We start from the raw sequence: 16,503 nt of genomic DNA on the forward strand, positions 1-16,503 counted from the left end.
TGTCTGTGATTGGCAGTACAGTATAGATAGACTAAAGTGACTTTTTAATCTCATTGAACTACATACCTTATTTAGGCAGTATTTATAGGATGACAAATAGATGGCTGATGATCAAAGTATGTTTAAAAGGCAGTCAAGTTGAAACGTTTAATAAGATCCTGACTAGTTTATTTATCACTCATTATATTTATTGTATAATTGATACATTTTAAATGCAGTGAATGTAAATTCATCACTGAGCATCTGTGACACCATGTGATTGGAGGTTTGGAAGGGTGCTGGTCCAAAGGTGAATAAAACGTAGCCTCATTTCCTGTCCAACAGAGCTCTCATTCATCTTAGCATGGATGTCCAGGAACTGGTGTCCAGTGCTGGTGAACTCAGGCCAGTTCACAGGAACCTGCATGTTTCCTTTGTTAGGGTTTCTGTTTAAAAAAAAGAAGCAAAAGCAACACACATGATGATACATTTCGTAGCAAGATAATCCTCAAGCTGTTGACATTTGTGTTGCATGTGCATTTACCCAGTTCTGGCGAAGTTAGTCCAGTAGGTGATAATGTAGCCAGACAGGTCTCTGTGGCGGTCCCCATAAGCCTTAGGTGTGGTGAAGGGTTTTCCAAACACGTACTGCAGGTCATCCATATGGTCGGCCCCCACCCAGTCATTGTAGGGTTTGCCCGGTCCGGCCAATAAACTGGGCTCGGACAGCAGGTAGGAGAAGGTACGGCTAGACCTGAAAATGACATCAGAGTGTGTTTTATCTGTCAGACATTACTGTTGTCCAAAAAATATGACAATGCCAGTTTCAAACTTTGCTCTCAACTTCCAAAGACATAACCGAACGCTTACAAATGATAGTGCGTCAACTCATAGGTATGAGAACAGCAAGATCTGAACAATAGCAGCAATCTTGCGCTTAAAGAAATGGTGTTTAGGTATAGTGGAAGTTGTCCAATGAAGGTCTAAAGTACTATAAGAAGAAACACTTTAAGAAGGGTTAGGGGATGAAGCAGTTGGCCTTACCTGGCGTTAGCTGCATGCAGGTAGATGGCAGTCTGTGCAGGAACCAGGAAGAGGAAGTCAGTCCCAATGTCTACAGCAGCTTTCTTAATGGTGGTCCGGGTGGGTGTTGATCCCCAGTTGGATGAATATTCAGTAAAGGCAACCTCAAAACCAGCTTGCCCTGTCTCTTTTGTATAAGCACCAAGGAGCTTCTTCAGATCTTCTCTGCAGGGAAAAAAGGCAGAGAGCTTTGTTAGTGAAATAACTGAGGGCCGACAAAACAGAAAAACAAATCATCAGCCTTACACAGAAGTCTCTTGATTCTTGTCCCCAATGGAGGAAATGTCCTTGGAGGTGAACAGGTGCCCATCCATGTTATTAACCCCTGAGAGGTAATCGATGTCAGCAGTGTTGTGGAACAATTTTTCAGGCTGATCGGGGAGGAAGTCTCCATCAACAACAGGAGCCAGAACCATGTTTAGCACACCGGGAGCTGAGAGAAAGTGATAAAAACATTCTGATCAAAGACATAAGAGGCAAATTACAGCAAACTACAACAGAACAGTGTGCTAAGATACATTTCACATCATAAGTTGTCAATTTCCATTGCTTGTTATATTCTAGATGAAGCAGTACGTCGGACAGAAGATAATGCGTACAGTCAGGAGAGGCCAGTTTGAGGCGGGGAGCAGCCATGACGAGAGTTGCAGCATCAACATATTTGAGACAGGCCACCAGCGAGTCATCCATGGAGCAGCCGACCTTCTCAGCAACCTGTGCACATGGTTGTAAAGAGGGGATTTGAAGCAACCGCAAGGACAATTTATTTTGTGATGAGTGTGGTGCATCCAGTGGACAAAAGTAATAATGTTTCCAAAATCACTGGCTAACCGGGTGTCTTATGGCGAATTTCCACTACAGCGCGGAGTGCGGTATAAGCCGTTTTTGGTTGCGTTTCCACTTGGCGTAGTACCGGCAAGCGGGTACTATTTCACAGTTTTTCTGGCCCCATAAAATCGAGGTTCTTTCCGGGCCAACAACCAGGCTGAGTTGGGCTGAGTATGCTAAACTAGAGAGAGAGAATCGCTGGCAAGGGGGCTACAACTACAACAAAATGAATATATTTGATTTAATTGTAATACACGTTTCAAAATGATGCCGAAGTAACAACATACTGATACCGGTTAGTAAAAATCATGAATTAATGCTTTGACAAGTCTGCAGACAGACGGCAGGCGAAAAACCTTTTTAAAAGGCGTGTTTTCTAAATGGAGCTTGGCTAAGCTAACGCAGTATATGCTCCGACCGTCCACACTCACAACAACGGCCTATACAGACATAAATAAACCAGCGACTGTATTCGCCATGACACAGACAGTCTGTGGTTTGTACTTGTTTAACTTTTGTCTAGTTTCTGAACAGATATGAGGAGCCTTGCCTTGCCTAAGCCGAGTGAGGCCCTGCAATGGAAATGCGCCTTTAGAATGCACAGCTCAGATGTAACATGTATGTGTGGCTATATCAATAACTGTAATATGAAGATGGTGAAATAAAATAAAATTGAAGTAAACCACCAATGTAGATTCAAAAATGTCTATAAAACCCATCAACAACTGGACGTCCAAAAGGTCAATCTTAATTTTAATTGGCTAATGTTATACTTCTATTGTTGACAAGTAACATATACAGAAACATTTTTAAAGGCAAAAAGTGAGATGTTTAAAACATAGAATGTATATTTAATGTGGATTTGTAAGACTCAATCAATACAGAGAGAAGATCACAGGAACTTCCACGTGGGGTGAACAGCAACATTTGGGTTATTAAATGTCTAGTTTTGGAAGTAAAAAATGATTTTATTTGTCTGTATCTCTATGATCTTCCAAGGAAAAACATGCAAGAGGAGATAAGATGATATTGATCCCAAGAGGGGATATTCAGTTGTATTTAAATCCCTTAATGAATATAAACCTTTTAATCGTCTGACATAAAATAAAAACACACCTCCTCTGCGGTCTTGAGTGGGTTCCTGTTCATAGCCCAGGGGCAGAAGGCAACACCGCTCTGGGAGATAGCTCTCTTGAACAGCCCTTTGTTGTGGGGGGAGAGCGTCTGTGAAGGAATACAAACATAGAATATAAAATTATTACTTGTAGTTATGTTTTCTAGCCAATTTGCCTGGATTCAGTAATAAAGAATTGATGAAAAAAACACTTTTAGGTTGTGCTTGTGACATAGTACAAGTAGTGGGAGTGTTGAAAAGTACTGAGTACCATCTACTTCCATTACACTGTAGAGAAGGCAGACATCTCTGAGGCCAATATCTCCATTTATTAATTTATTTTTGGTGAACTTTCTCTTGAATTGTAAGCGATTCTGATTCTGATTCTGAAACATGGCAAGCCCTTCATTGTTCCTATTAAGCATCTAACCTGGAAGCTGACACTAGCTCCACCTGCTGACTCTCCAAAGATGGTGATGTTACCAGGGTCTCCTCCAAAAGAGCCGATGTTCCTGCTCACCCATGCGATGGCAGCATGCTGGTCCCACAGACCATAGTTTCCTGTAGTGATGAGACACTTTGAGTCAAAATAATTATAATAAAGCCAATGCTGACAGACAGGCATCCAGGATACCCAGCTACTTTACAGCAGTTACTGAATATAAAGAACTTATCCCACCAGGTAAGCGAGAGTCTCCAGTACTGAGGAAGCCCAGGGTTCCCACACGGTATCCCACGGACACCACGATGACACTGCCTTTGTCTGCAATTTCCTGACCGCTATACAGATAGTTGTTGAGAAAGTTTGCCCCCATTGAACCACCACCCAAGAAGCCTCCTCCATAGATCCAAATCATGACGGGGAGATCTGATGACACTTGGGGAGAAAGAAGAAGCTATTTCATTTTACAAGCACAACTGTATCAATTATTCCAGAAATCAAAGAAGAAAAAAGCTACCTTGTCGGCCGTGAGGAACCCAGATGTTGAGGTAAAGGCAGTCTTCAGAACCAAAACTTGAAGTCTGGAGCAGGCTGATCTGGAGACATCTCTGGGCAAACTTAGTTGCCTTAAGGACGCCTGTGGATGGAAACAATATTAGGTTTTTTACAGTAATTAAAGGAGAATTTAAGTGGGATTTATTAGCCTCTGTTTATGCTATTCACAGATAATAATTAAAAAAAGTTTGGTCAGATGGGGTTTGAACGCACCATCCCAGCCAGGGTGAGGTTGGGGTTTCTCAAATGTTCCAGGCTTGGCAGCGAAGGGAATTCCTTTGAAAACTTCCACAGAGCGGAAAAAACCAAGGGGGATATTTCTTCCTTGAACACTGCCACCTTCTGTTTGTACCACGCCAAGCTAGAGACACGAAATACAAGAGCTTTCACCTTCAATGACATGGATGGATTACTGAACAAGCCACAAAGAGACAAAAAATTACTATACAGAGACACAAAATAACCACAAAAGAGACAAAATGGCCACCAACAGACACAAAATGACTACAAAGAGACAATAAATGACTGGTGAATAATACTGAAATTGTAACATTTTGTAAAATGGTTAGACATATTTGAAAACATTTGTTCCTATCCCTTAACCTTCTTTCCCCTTGACAAAAGGTCAAGAAAAAAAACTCTTTATATTTTGTAGATGGACAAGATATTATTTTGAGAAATTGCATTCATCTGACATTTTTTTAATTGAAGCAGATGTGATTATGCTGAACTTATGCAATTATATAAAGTTGATAGAAGATTTGGTGAACTCATAAGTGAAGGCGGATAGCATTTGAACAATTAGCACATTCTATTAACAACACAAATGTAAATGTTTCCACGCAAAATTAGTGATTTATCTTTGAAATCACAGAGTAGATTAATGACACTATGCAAATCAAGGATGATTGTAAGTAAAATTGAAATAGACTTACAGAGGCAGCTGAGGCCGTCCCCAGAAATAAGACAACAGCAAGCAGAATCTTCAGTTTCTCCATGGCTGACCAGCAAATGCCTCACCGTGCCCTTATATACACGAGACCCTCCCTGCAAGAGAATGTTAAATATAGCTGTTTAATTTTGTAAATAGATTTCAGAGTCTGAATATTTGGCATATTTTTGAGCTGTAGAAAATAATTTGCTAGTCTTTGTTCCACCATCTTTCCACTATGATGATAAAGTAATCAGCAAAACATAACGATAATAAACCCAAGGTCAGGTCAGGTCAGGTCAGGTCAACACTGAAGTAGGAAACTGCTTCTATTGACAACAGGTGGACTGATTCTCAGACAAGCAAATATCACATGGTTTGAGATTAGATAGAACCACAAAAATAGCCCCACACATCTGAGGCGCAGATGTAAGTGGAAAATGTTTTTGAACTTTAATATTCTACTCATTGTTGAGATTCAGAGACAGTTGCACACAACCCTTATTTACCAACTGATATTGTCGGTGTAACACAAAATGCAAGATAAGAGATTTTATATTATGTTTAAGCCTAATGAAGAATGAAGACACATTAACTGTAGGCAGCTATGCTAATGACGACGCTGAAGTTGGCTTCCGATTCAGAGCTTCCGATTCGGCAGTTAAAGGAATGGTATGCTCATGACACTCATTTTTTAAAAATTATCATCCGATAAAACAGACCAGTCTCTGCCAGTCTCTCTTTTTTTTTTTTTAATCCGATGACATTATCAGTGATTTTAAACTGATTATATCCCGAAATAACATCAACACTGTGGGCGCCGCCATTTCCCGGACGTGACGTAATCCATGCGTTTGGTTTTCGAAGACACGTTGATCTCCATGTTATTTACTGTAGTTTCTCTCTTCAAATATGCCTCACTGTATCGCGAAATATTGCCATAATTCGGATAGGAACAATCCACGGAATGCTCGGTTCCATCTATTGCCAAAAGGTAAGCGTAAGAAGTACATTCGGAGGCAGTGGCTAGCGAAATGTGGCCGGCCCGAACCGAGAGATTTACAGGCTCATGTATGCAGCGAACATTTCACATTTCCGGACGACTACTCTGAGAGTATGATAAAACATAACATGGGATTTAAAGAACAACCATTACTCAATGGAGATGCAGTACCATCGGTCTTTCTGGTGTCATCACCGACCAGGACACCAGTTCGGCCAGTAGAGAAATCGCCCTCTGCAAGTGTGAAGCGACGGAGGAGCAGAAGTAGTGCTCGGAGTAAGAATAAGGTATGTTATAGCGCATTTCCATTGCAGCGGCTAGCCCCGTTTTAACATCCAGGCCAGGACAGTTTTTGGTGGCCTTTCCATATAGCGTAGTACCGACTAGTGTGTATTTCCCCCCAGTTTTTTCCGGCCCCATAACATCGTGATTCTATGGCCAGGGACAACGAAGCTGAGTATGCTAAACTAGAGAGGGAATCGCTAGCAAGGGTGGTACTACATGCATACATATAGTATCTTATATCATCTTCCCATTATACACACATGCATTTCCAAACATTTGGACTACCTATGTTGCAAATGTATTATCTTTTCAATTTACACACGGCATCTATTGCACGTCTGTCCGTCCTGGGAGAGGGATCCCTCCTCTGTTGCTCTCCCTGAGGTTTCTCCCATGTTCCCTTTAAACGGTGGGTTTTCTTCGGAAGTTTTTCCTTGTACGATGTGAGGGTCTTAGGACAGAGGGTGTCGTATTGTCATACTGATATGTATGGCTGAATTCCCCCATCCAATCTCTTCACATTGGTCAAAACTTGTTCCTCTGCTGACGAGTCCGAACTCAAATACTCCACCATGGTTCCGTGTGTTGACAAAGTGAACGCATGGATGACGTCACGACCATCACGTGACTACTGAAAATGGCAAACATGGCGGCGGCCAGACGGAATATACAGGTCTTGATAAAAAAGAGCTATAAAATCATTATTTACCGGGGAATATCGCTGATTTCTTCAGGGTATGGTTTAAACATAACGTTTCACTAAATACTGAAGTTTTGATTAATTATCTAATGAGTGGACCATTCCTTTAAGGTGAAAGTTAAGGGACATTTTATTTACAGCGCTGAGCGAACAATCCTCCGTGATTGTACCTCTTAAATCGCTGCATAGCCGATTTATTTGGACTGGATTACCCCAGAGAGTCTAAATATTCTTTATAACACAGTTTCAGATTTGTGAAACCTTTATTCTATTTGTGAAAATACAACAAAGGAAGATTTTGCTGCTTTTTTTTACATCTAGACCACATGAGAACAGGTCCTGATCTAAAACCACTATACCTAGACTCATCAAATCTGGACTGGATTATCCCAGAGAGGCTCAACATTCTTTATAACACAGTTTGAGATTTGTGAAACCTTAATTCTATTTGTGAAAAAACAAAAAAGGGAGATTTCAGTGCTTTGTTTGCATTGTCTTGTCTTCCCCTGTGCTCCATGTCTGTTCGTCGTCGTTTCTCGTCAGTCTCTTTGCTCTTGTCCATGCTACCTGTCACGCTCCATGTTTTTTCCTGAGGTTTTTTGTCCTGATCCTTCCTCGTACTCCCCCGGTTTTGGTATGTTAAGTTGTTCCTTGTTTTCTTTTGTCATTCAGCTTTGGGAAATAAAGCTCGCTTTTTGTCACCTGACCTTTTAGTCCTTTTACTGCATTTGGGTCCTATTTTTCCCCAACCCTGACACTGAGTCTGCTTCAAATTAACTTATTATCCTCACAGGATCATTTTATTAAAGTTAAAGCAAAACTTACTAAAGCATTATAACTATTTATGCTTTAACAGCAATTCATAAATGATCCAGTCATAAATAATTTGCACCGCGTTGCTATGAGACACCACAGCATGTTCTCAGTGTTCTGCTCATGCTGCTTTGCTGTTTTTGTTGTTCTGCTTTAATGTTTGTAATGCATGACTGTGCCAACATGTGTCTCCTCCTCCCTGCTCTTGTTTGTAGGCTGCACCTGCTTTTCAGGACACCAGGCCTCGCAATTATGTTCTTTCTGCCAGTGCATCAGCGGTAAGAGTCCATCACAAACTGCAGGGTCTGTCACCCAGCAGGAGCTAGGCTAACATGCTAACAGGCACAGAGCCTTAGAACACCACATACTCCAAAAGACAGATTATGTAGCTCACATCAGGGCACAGAGCTGCTGCAGCCTCACCTGTCCCAGCAGCTATTTGGCTAAAGCTATTGAATGTTGTGAAAAAGTATTTAGTCAGCCACCAATTCTGCAAGTTCTCCCACTTAAAAAGATGAGAGAGGCCTGTAATTTTCATCCTACACTTCAACTATGAGAGACAGAATGGGGGGAATGAATCCAGGAAATCACATTGTAGGATTTTTAATGAATTAATTGGTAAATTCCTCAGTAAAATAAGTATTTGGTCACCTACAAACAAACAAGATTTCTGGCTCTCACAGACCTGTAACTTCTTCTTTAAGAGCCTCCTCTGTCCTCCACTTGTTAACTGTATGGCACCTGTTTGAACTCGTTATCAGTATAAAAGTCACCTGTCCACAACCTCAAACAGTCACACTCCAAACTCCACTATGGCCAAGACCAAAGAGCTGTCAAAGGACACCAGAAACAAAATTGTAGACCTGCACCAGGCTGGGAAGACTGAATCTGCAATAGGTAAGCAGCTTGGTGTGAAGAAATCAACTGTGGGAGCAATTATTAGAAAATGGAAGACATACAAGACCACTGATAATCTCCCTCGATCTGGGGCTCCACGCAAGATCTCACCCCGTGGGGTCAAAGTGATCACAAGAACGGTGAGCAAAAACCCCAGAACCACACGGGGGACCGAGTCAATGACCTGCAGAGAGCTGGGACCAAAGTAACAAAGGCTACCATCAGTAACACACTACGCCGCCAGGGACTCAAATCCTGCAGTGCCAGACGTGTCCCCCTGCTTAAGCCAGTACATGTCCAGGCCCGTCTGAAGTTTGCTAGAGAGCATTTAGATGATCCAGAAGAGGATTGGGAGAATGTCATATGGTCAGATGAAACCAAAATATAACTTTTTGGTAAAAACTCAACTAGACGTGTTTGGAGGAGAAAGAATGCTGAGTTGCATCCAAAGAACACCATATATACCTACTGTGAAACATGGGGGTGGAAACATCATGCTTTGGGGCTGTTTTTCTGCAAAGGGACCAGGACGACTGATCCGTGTAAAGGAAAGAATGAATGGGGCCATGTATCGTGAGATTTTGAGTGACAACCTCCTTCCATCAGCAAGGGCATTGAAGATGAAACGTGGCTGGGTCTTTCAGCATGACAATGATCCCAAACACACCGCCTGGGCAATGAAGGAGTGGCTTCGTAAGAAGCATTTCAAGGTCCTGGAGTGGCCTAGCCAGTCTCCAGATCTCAACCCCATAGAAAATCTTTGGAGGGAGTTAAAAGTCCGTGTTGCCCAGCGACAGCCCCAAAACATCACTGCTCTAGAGGAGATCTGCATGGAGGAATGGGCCAAAATACCAGCAACAGTGTGTGAAAACCTTGTGAAGACTTACAGACAACGTTTGACCTCTGTCATTGCCAACAAAGGGTATATAACAAAGTATTGAGATGAACTTTTGTTATTGACCAAATACTTATTTTCCACCATAATTTGCAAATAAATTCTTTAAAAATCAGACAATGTGATTTTCTGGATTTTTCTTTTTTCTCATTTTGTCTGTCATAGTTGAGGTATACCTAGGATGAAAATTACAGGCCTCTCATCTTTTTAAGTGGGAGAACTTGCACAATTGGTGGCTGACTAAATACTTTTTTGCCCCACTGTATATAGTCTATCTTAAAAAACATCTTTAATTTATTCGTAGAAATAAATAGACTTTTTTTTGTTTCATACATTTTGAAAAATACATTGTTAGAATTTCTAAAAAGTACTCTTACTCAAACCACTAAAATAATTTAAATTAAGCGAAAGGCTCCTGAAATCCTTTCACATGTACTCACCAGTGTAATGCTGCCTTGCTGTGGTCCCAGTATGTTTAAACTGCATGGGATGATGGCTACTAATGAGCACTGCACATGATATATATTTGGAATGGTTTATTGATTGAAGTGGGGGCTGCATTTTGAATTCTTAAACAAGTTAGGCTTGTCAGACTGTGGCATGACCTTTGCAACACAAATATAATAAAGACATGAGCATGTTATAGCTTTATACTGGTATATGATCTGGAACTGTGACAGGCTCTGAAAGACTCCAATCCACTTCCGTAGTTGCACTTGTCATCGCAGAGTATAGCATAATAAAGGGAAACAATGGCCTTAATGAGTCTAACTGGTCACAAAAACCAAACACTTTTAGATGTTTAGGGTTTTAGATCAGGACCTGGTCTTATATGGTCTAGATGCGAAAAAAGTACTGAAATCTCCCTTTTTTGTATTTTCACAAATAGAATTAAGGTTTCACAAATCTCAAACGGTGTTATAAAGAATGTTGATCCTCTCTGGGATAATCCAGTCCAGATTTGATGAGTCTAGGTAAAGTGAACTGAGGCCACGGAGTGGGCACACTCTGACCTCCTTTGTTGAGGTCCCTGTGGATCAGTGGCGAGCCGTCAGGGCCCTCTCTGATGTCCTAAGATATTCTAAAAAATAATATTTAAAAACATTAAAAAATAATACATTTTTTTAATTATATTTTTCATTAGTTTGACCAAAATAACTTGATTTCATTGTATTTAAAAATAACATTTCCAAATAAATAAATCCTTCGAATCTGCCTATTCAGTTTCTGTTGGAATGTGAAGGGTTAAATGAAAGAAGCTCCTTTAGCCGTCTCTGCGAGTTACTGTGAAGAGAAGGTGATAGGGGGTCCAGTTATGAATTCACAGAGGGCCATAGTAATAGGCCACGAGAGAGTAATGTCAAATGACAGAAAAAAAAAGTACTGAAATCTCCCTTTTTTGTATTTTCACAAATAGAATTAAGGTTTCACAAATCTCAAACGGTGTTATAAAGAATGTTGATCCTCTCTGGGATAATCCAGTCCAGATTTGATGAGTCTAGGTAAAGTGGTTTTAGATCAGGACCTGGTCCAATGTGGTCAAGATGTAAAAAAAAGCAGCAAAATCTTCCTTTTTTCTATTTTCACAAATAGAATAAAGGTTTCACAAAATTGAAACTGTGTTATAAAGTATCTTTAGACTCTCTGGGATAATCCAGTCCAGATTTGATGAGTCCAGGTATAGTGGTTTTAGATCAGGACCTGGTCTAATGTGGTCTAGATGCGAAAAAAGCACTGAAATCTCCCTTTTTTGTATTTTCACAAATAGAATAAAGGTTTCACAAATCTCGAACTGTGTTATAAGAATCTTTAGACTCTCTGGGATAATCCAGTCCAAATAAATCGGCTATTCAGCGATTTAAGAGATTCAAACACGGAGGATTGTTCGCTCAGCGCTGTAAATTAAATTTCCCTTAACTTTTCCCTTAACTGCCGAATCGGAAGCTCTGAATCTGAAGCCAACTTCAGCGTTGTATGCTAATGTGTATAGGAAAAATACAAAACATGATAATGACCTTAAACTCCTCTGCTGAGAAAAGGTTCACTCAAATTAAATCTTAGCTTTAACTATTTCCTGAATAGATACATTTTAGCAGTAGGCTAGCCTAGCAGAAAGCTAGTGGCCTCGCTATTCTAGCTTTCAAAATGATTAAATTACTACAGTATGTCCGCTTACTGTTCCAACTTCCAACTCACTTATTTTGCCCGATCTTTATTCCAACTAGAATGTCTCTTCCATGAGTGAAATTATGTGGAACAGGACAAAATAACAAACTGAATGTTGCTCGACAGCTGCTAGGACAGCGGCTAATACAGTGTGTTAGCTATTTTAGCTAGCTTTAGCCCTGCCACCAAAGTTAATCAAACAGGCACAGTCTTGACTTAGTCTTCTTGATTATCTCAATATTTTGTCTTGAAAAACAACATCTTCTTTGGCAAGTGTTCATGTCATTAAAGTGATAACCTCTTGTTTAAAAATGTTCAAGCTTTTTTGTGAGCAGATTTACACAAAAGGATTTGGTGAGACACAAAAAGAATAGTACTTTAAACAACTGTTTTAATATTTAAACTTGCTTTAATCTTTGGTGCTTGTATTTTAGCTCACGCAGATGATAAAGATGAAATACACAAATATTCTCATATTTTCATCTCTGGTTTCCTGTCTATTTTGTAAATCTAGTTAACACACACTCTTATCTTCTACAAAACAGACAAACCCATAATGCACGTTACATGCAAATTGAATTGGTTGAGTACTACTATAGGTCAATAGGTCAAACTAAAGAAAAAGAAAAACAAGGAAAGATCATTTGTATTTTTCATCAATTTATTTTGTACATGGACCAATGATTATTTAATAATACAGGTCTATACAGTAGGTCCACACTGCAGCTGCACATCTGATGCACAAGGAGTTTATTCTGAGGCTGAAATGGGAAGGTTGGGTAGGACGCTGGTCCAGTAATGCACATGACGCATTCTCATCTTCTGTCTCACATAGTCTTTGTTCATATCATGATGGATCTCCACTGGTGTCCAGTGCTGGTGAACTGAGGCCACGGAGTGGGCACACTCTGACCTCCTTTGTTGAGGTCCCTGTGGATCAGTGGTGAGCCGTCAGGGCCCTCTCTGATGTCCTAAGATATTCTAAAAAATAATATTTAAAAACATTAAAAAATAATACATTTTTTTAGTTATATTTTTCATTAGTTTGACCAAAATAACTTGATTTCATTGTATTTAAAAATAACATTTCCAAATAAATAAATCCTTCGAATCTGCCTATTCAGTTTCTGTTGGAATGTGAAGGGTTAAATGAAAGAAGCTCCTTTAGCCGTCTCTGCGAGTTACTGTGAAGAGAAGGTGATAGGGGGTCCAGTTATGAATTCACAGAGGGCCATAGTAACTCAACGAGAGAGTAATGTCAAATGACAGAAAAAAAAAGTACTGAAATCTCCCTTTTTTGTATTTTCACAAATAGAATTAAGGTTTCACAAATCTCAAACGGTGTTATAAAGAATGTTGATCCTCTCTGGGATAATCCAGTCCAGATTTGATGAGTCTAGGTAAAGTGGTTTTAGATCAGGACCTGGTCCAATGTGGTCAAGATGTAAAAAAAAGCAGCAAAATCTTCCTTTTTTCTATTTTCACAAATAGAATAAAGGTTTCACAAAATTGAAACTGTGTTATAAAGTATCTTTAGACTCTCTGGGATAATCCAGTCCAGATTTGATGAGTCCAGGTATAGTGGTTTTAGATCAGGACCTGGTCTAATGTGGTCTAGATGCGAAAAAAGCACTGAAATCTCCCTTTTTTGTATTTTCACAAATAGAATAAAGGTTTCACAAATCTCGAACTGTGTTATAAGAATCTTTAGACTCTCTGGGATAATCCAGTCCAAATAAATCGGCTATTCAGCGATTTAAGAGATTCAAACACGGAGGATTGTTCGCTCAGCGCTGTAAATTAAATTTCCCTTAACTTTTCCCTTAACTGCCGAATCGGAAGCTCTGAATCTGAAGCCAACTTCAGCGTTGTATGCTAATGTGTATAGGAAAAATACAAAACATGATAATGACCTTAAACTCCTCTGCTGAGAAAAGGTTCACTCAAATTAAATCTTAGCTTTAACTATTTCCTGAATAGATACATTTTAGCAGTAGGCTAGCCTAGCAGAAAGCTAGTGGCCTCGCTATTCTAGCTTTCAAAATGATTAAATTACTACAGTATGTCCGCTTACTGTTCCAACTTCCAACTCACTTATTTTGCCCGATCTTTATTCCAACTAGAATGTCTCTTCCATGAGTGAAATTATGTGGAACAGGACAAAATAACAAACTGAATGTTGCTCGACAGCTGCTAGGACAGCGGCTAATACAGTGTGTTAGCTATTTTAGCTAGCTTTAGCCCTGCCACCAAAGTTAATCAAACAGGCACAGTCTTGACTTAGTCTTCTTGATTATCTCAATATTTTGTCTTGAAAAACAACATCTTCTTTGGCAAGTGTTCATGTCATTAAAGTGATAACCTCTTGTTTAAAAATGTTCAAGCTTTTTTGTGAGCAGATTTACACAAAAGGATTTGGTGAGACACAAAAAGAATAGTACTTTAAACAACTGTTTTAATATTTAAACTTGCTTTAATCTTTGGTGCTTGTATTTTAGCTCACGCAGATGATAAAGATAAAATACACAAATATTCTCATATTTTCATCTCTGGTTTCCTGTCTATTTTGTAAATCTAGTTAACACACACTCTTATCTTCTACAAAACAGACAAACCCATAATGCACGTTACATGCAAATTGAATTGGTTGAGTACTACTATAGGTCAATAGGTCAAACTAAAGAAAAAGAAAAACAAGGAAAGATCATTTGTATTTTTCATCAATTTATTTTGTACATGGACCAATGATTATTTAATAATACAGGTCTATACAGTAGGTCCACACTGCAGCTGCACATCTGATGCACAAGGAGTTTATTCTGAGGCTGAAATGGGAAGGTTGGGTAGGACGCTGGTCCAGTAATGCACATGACGCATTCTCATCTTCTGTCTCACATAGTCTTTGTTCATATCATGATGGATCTCCACTGGTGTCCAGTGCTGGTGAACTGAGGCCACGGAGTGGGCACACTCTGACCTCCTTTGTTGAGGTCCCTGTGGATCAGTGGTGAGCCGTCAGGGCCCTCTCTGATGTCCTAAGATATTCTAAAAAATAATATTTAAAAACATTAAAAAATAATACATTTTTTTAGTTATATTTTTCATTAGTTTGACCAAAATAACTTGATTTCATTGTATTTAAAAATAACATTTCCAAATAAATAAATCCTTCGAATCTGCCTATTCAGTTTCTGTTGGAATGTGAAGGGTTAAATGAAAGAAGCTCCTTTAGCCGTCTCTGCGAGTTACTGTGAAGAGAAGAGAGGCTTCTCAATACTCAAATTTCCCCTCCTCGACTCCCCTCCTCGACTCCCCTCCTCGAGACTTAGTCCCGCCCACAGGAGATGCGAGCGGAGGACCGAGGAGGGGAACCGGGGAAAGAGGAGGGGAAGCAGCAGACGTTTAAAGAAATGAGAACTCCTCTCCTCTGAGCGGTCATATTAAAGCGACGTCCGTTCATTATTACGTGGCAACAGCTGCATCAGCTGTCGAGTGTTTTGTCATATTTTATAATCTCTGTTAGATCAGCTGAACATTGTTCCCCCACATATTTACCTTGAATTCATTGAGAGTGCGGTATAATGAGACAATAACAGGCTACAGATGCGGACACACACACACAAATATATTTATATAAATATATGCAATTTAAAGTATGAGAGCACTCTCATAATAACGTAACACAATCAGAGACTGAAATGGGGAATTGAAATGACGGGCCAAAAGTTGTATTTGCAAGTATTAAAAGTAAGCAGAGGACACCAAACCAACTGAGACCTGTCTGTCCGCCGCATCTGCGCACACATTGTACCACACACACACCTACACACTGTACAGGACATACCTACACACTGTACCACACACACACACACACACACACACACACACACACACACACACACACACACACACACACACACACACACACACACACACACACACACACACACACACACACACACACACACACACACACACACACACACACACACCTACACACTGTACCACACACACCTAAGCTCCTAAAGCATAATCAGGCTACAGCCGTTGTGTATTTTAGTATGTGAAGCACTAAATGTTCTTAGAAAAATATCGACTCTTTGTTTGTATATATCTACTAAACTAAAGCAAATAAAGAGAGTAGGTCTGTTATACTGAGTGATATTTATTTTACACACTGCTCTGCTTTCTGCAGGACCTCACAGCTGTTCTCACTGTAAACATCGCGTTGCGATGAGAGCAGTTTCTAAAATAATATCCAGGGGATGCATGCAGAGCTGTCATTGGCTGAGATAAGTCCGGCCGTGTGTCACGCCTCCACCGTTCCCGGAAATGCATCCGCGGAGGAGCCGTGGAGGAACCATCAGTGTATCCTCGGTTATAGCTCCTCCAGAGAGCCTCCTCGACGCTCGATCCTCGGTCCTCGGTGTGCATTTAGAGAAATGAGACGTCCTTCAAAATGGCGCGCTGAAATTCATTTCCGGGTCACTACCGGAGGACCGAGGAGTCGAGGAGTCGAGGAGGGGAAATTTGAGTATTGAGAAGCCTCTTAGGTGATAGGGGGTCCAGTTATGAATTCACAGAGGGCCATAGTAACTCAACGAGAGAGTAATGTCAAATGACAGTACCATTGACCAATCATATCTTCCCTCTAAATGGGTGGGCTTTATTATCGTGCACTTAATGACAAGTTCCTCCCGCTGTGAAGTGTATGGCCCTTTCTGATTTCATCAAATCCCCCTCCTCGACTCCTCGACTCCTCTGTCCTCCGGGAGTGACCCGGAAATGAATTTTAGCGAGCCATGTTGAAGG

At 40.3% G+C, this 16,503-nt stretch overlaps 1 protein-coding gene across 1 annotated transcript; it reads right to left on the reverse strand.

Annotated features, from left to right (window-relative positions):
* Positions 1 to 223: 223 nt before the first annotated feature.
* LOC117456414 (bile salt-activated lipase-like) lies at positions 224 to 5,002 on the reverse strand. The gene is made up of 11 exons (XM_034096298.1): positions 4,937 to 5,002; positions 4,215 to 4,362; positions 3,964 to 4,083; positions 3,684 to 3,881; positions 3,435 to 3,565; positions 3,007 to 3,114; positions 1,662 to 1,776; positions 1,309 to 1,495; positions 1,024 to 1,227; positions 524 to 733; positions 224 to 425 (listed from the first exon to the last, which is right to left on the reverse strand). Exons 1-11 carry the CDS (start codon positions 4,997 to 4,999, stop codon positions 233 to 235), a joined length of 1,677 nt encoding a protein of 558 aa, XP_033952189.1. The 5' UTR covers positions 5,000 to 5,002; the 3' UTR covers positions 224 to 232.
* Positions 5,003 to 16,503: the final 11,501 nt, after the last annotated feature.

This window comes from Pseudochaenichthys georgianus, chromosome 12 (assembly GCF_902827115.2).
Source record: "Pseudochaenichthys georgianus chromosome 12, fPseGeo1.2, whole genome shotgun sequence".
Classification (NCBI taxonomy): domain Eukaryota; kingdom Metazoa; phylum Chordata; class Actinopteri; order Perciformes; family Channichthyidae; genus Pseudochaenichthys; species Pseudochaenichthys georgianus.

Coding starts and splice junctions, on each gene's coding strand:
- LOC117456414 (XM_034096298.1), bottom strand. CDS start 4,999: ATGGAGAAACTGAAGATTCTGCTTGCTGTTGTCTTATTTCTGGGGACG. Junction 4,363..4,936: donor GGACGGCCTCAGCTGCCTCT/GTAAGTCTATTT, acceptor TCGTGTCTCTAG/CTTGGCGTGGTACAAACAGA. Junction 1,496..1,661: donor CAAACTGGCCTCTCCTGACT/GTACGCATTATC, acceptor ACTTTCTCTCAG/CTCCCGGTGTGCTAAACATG.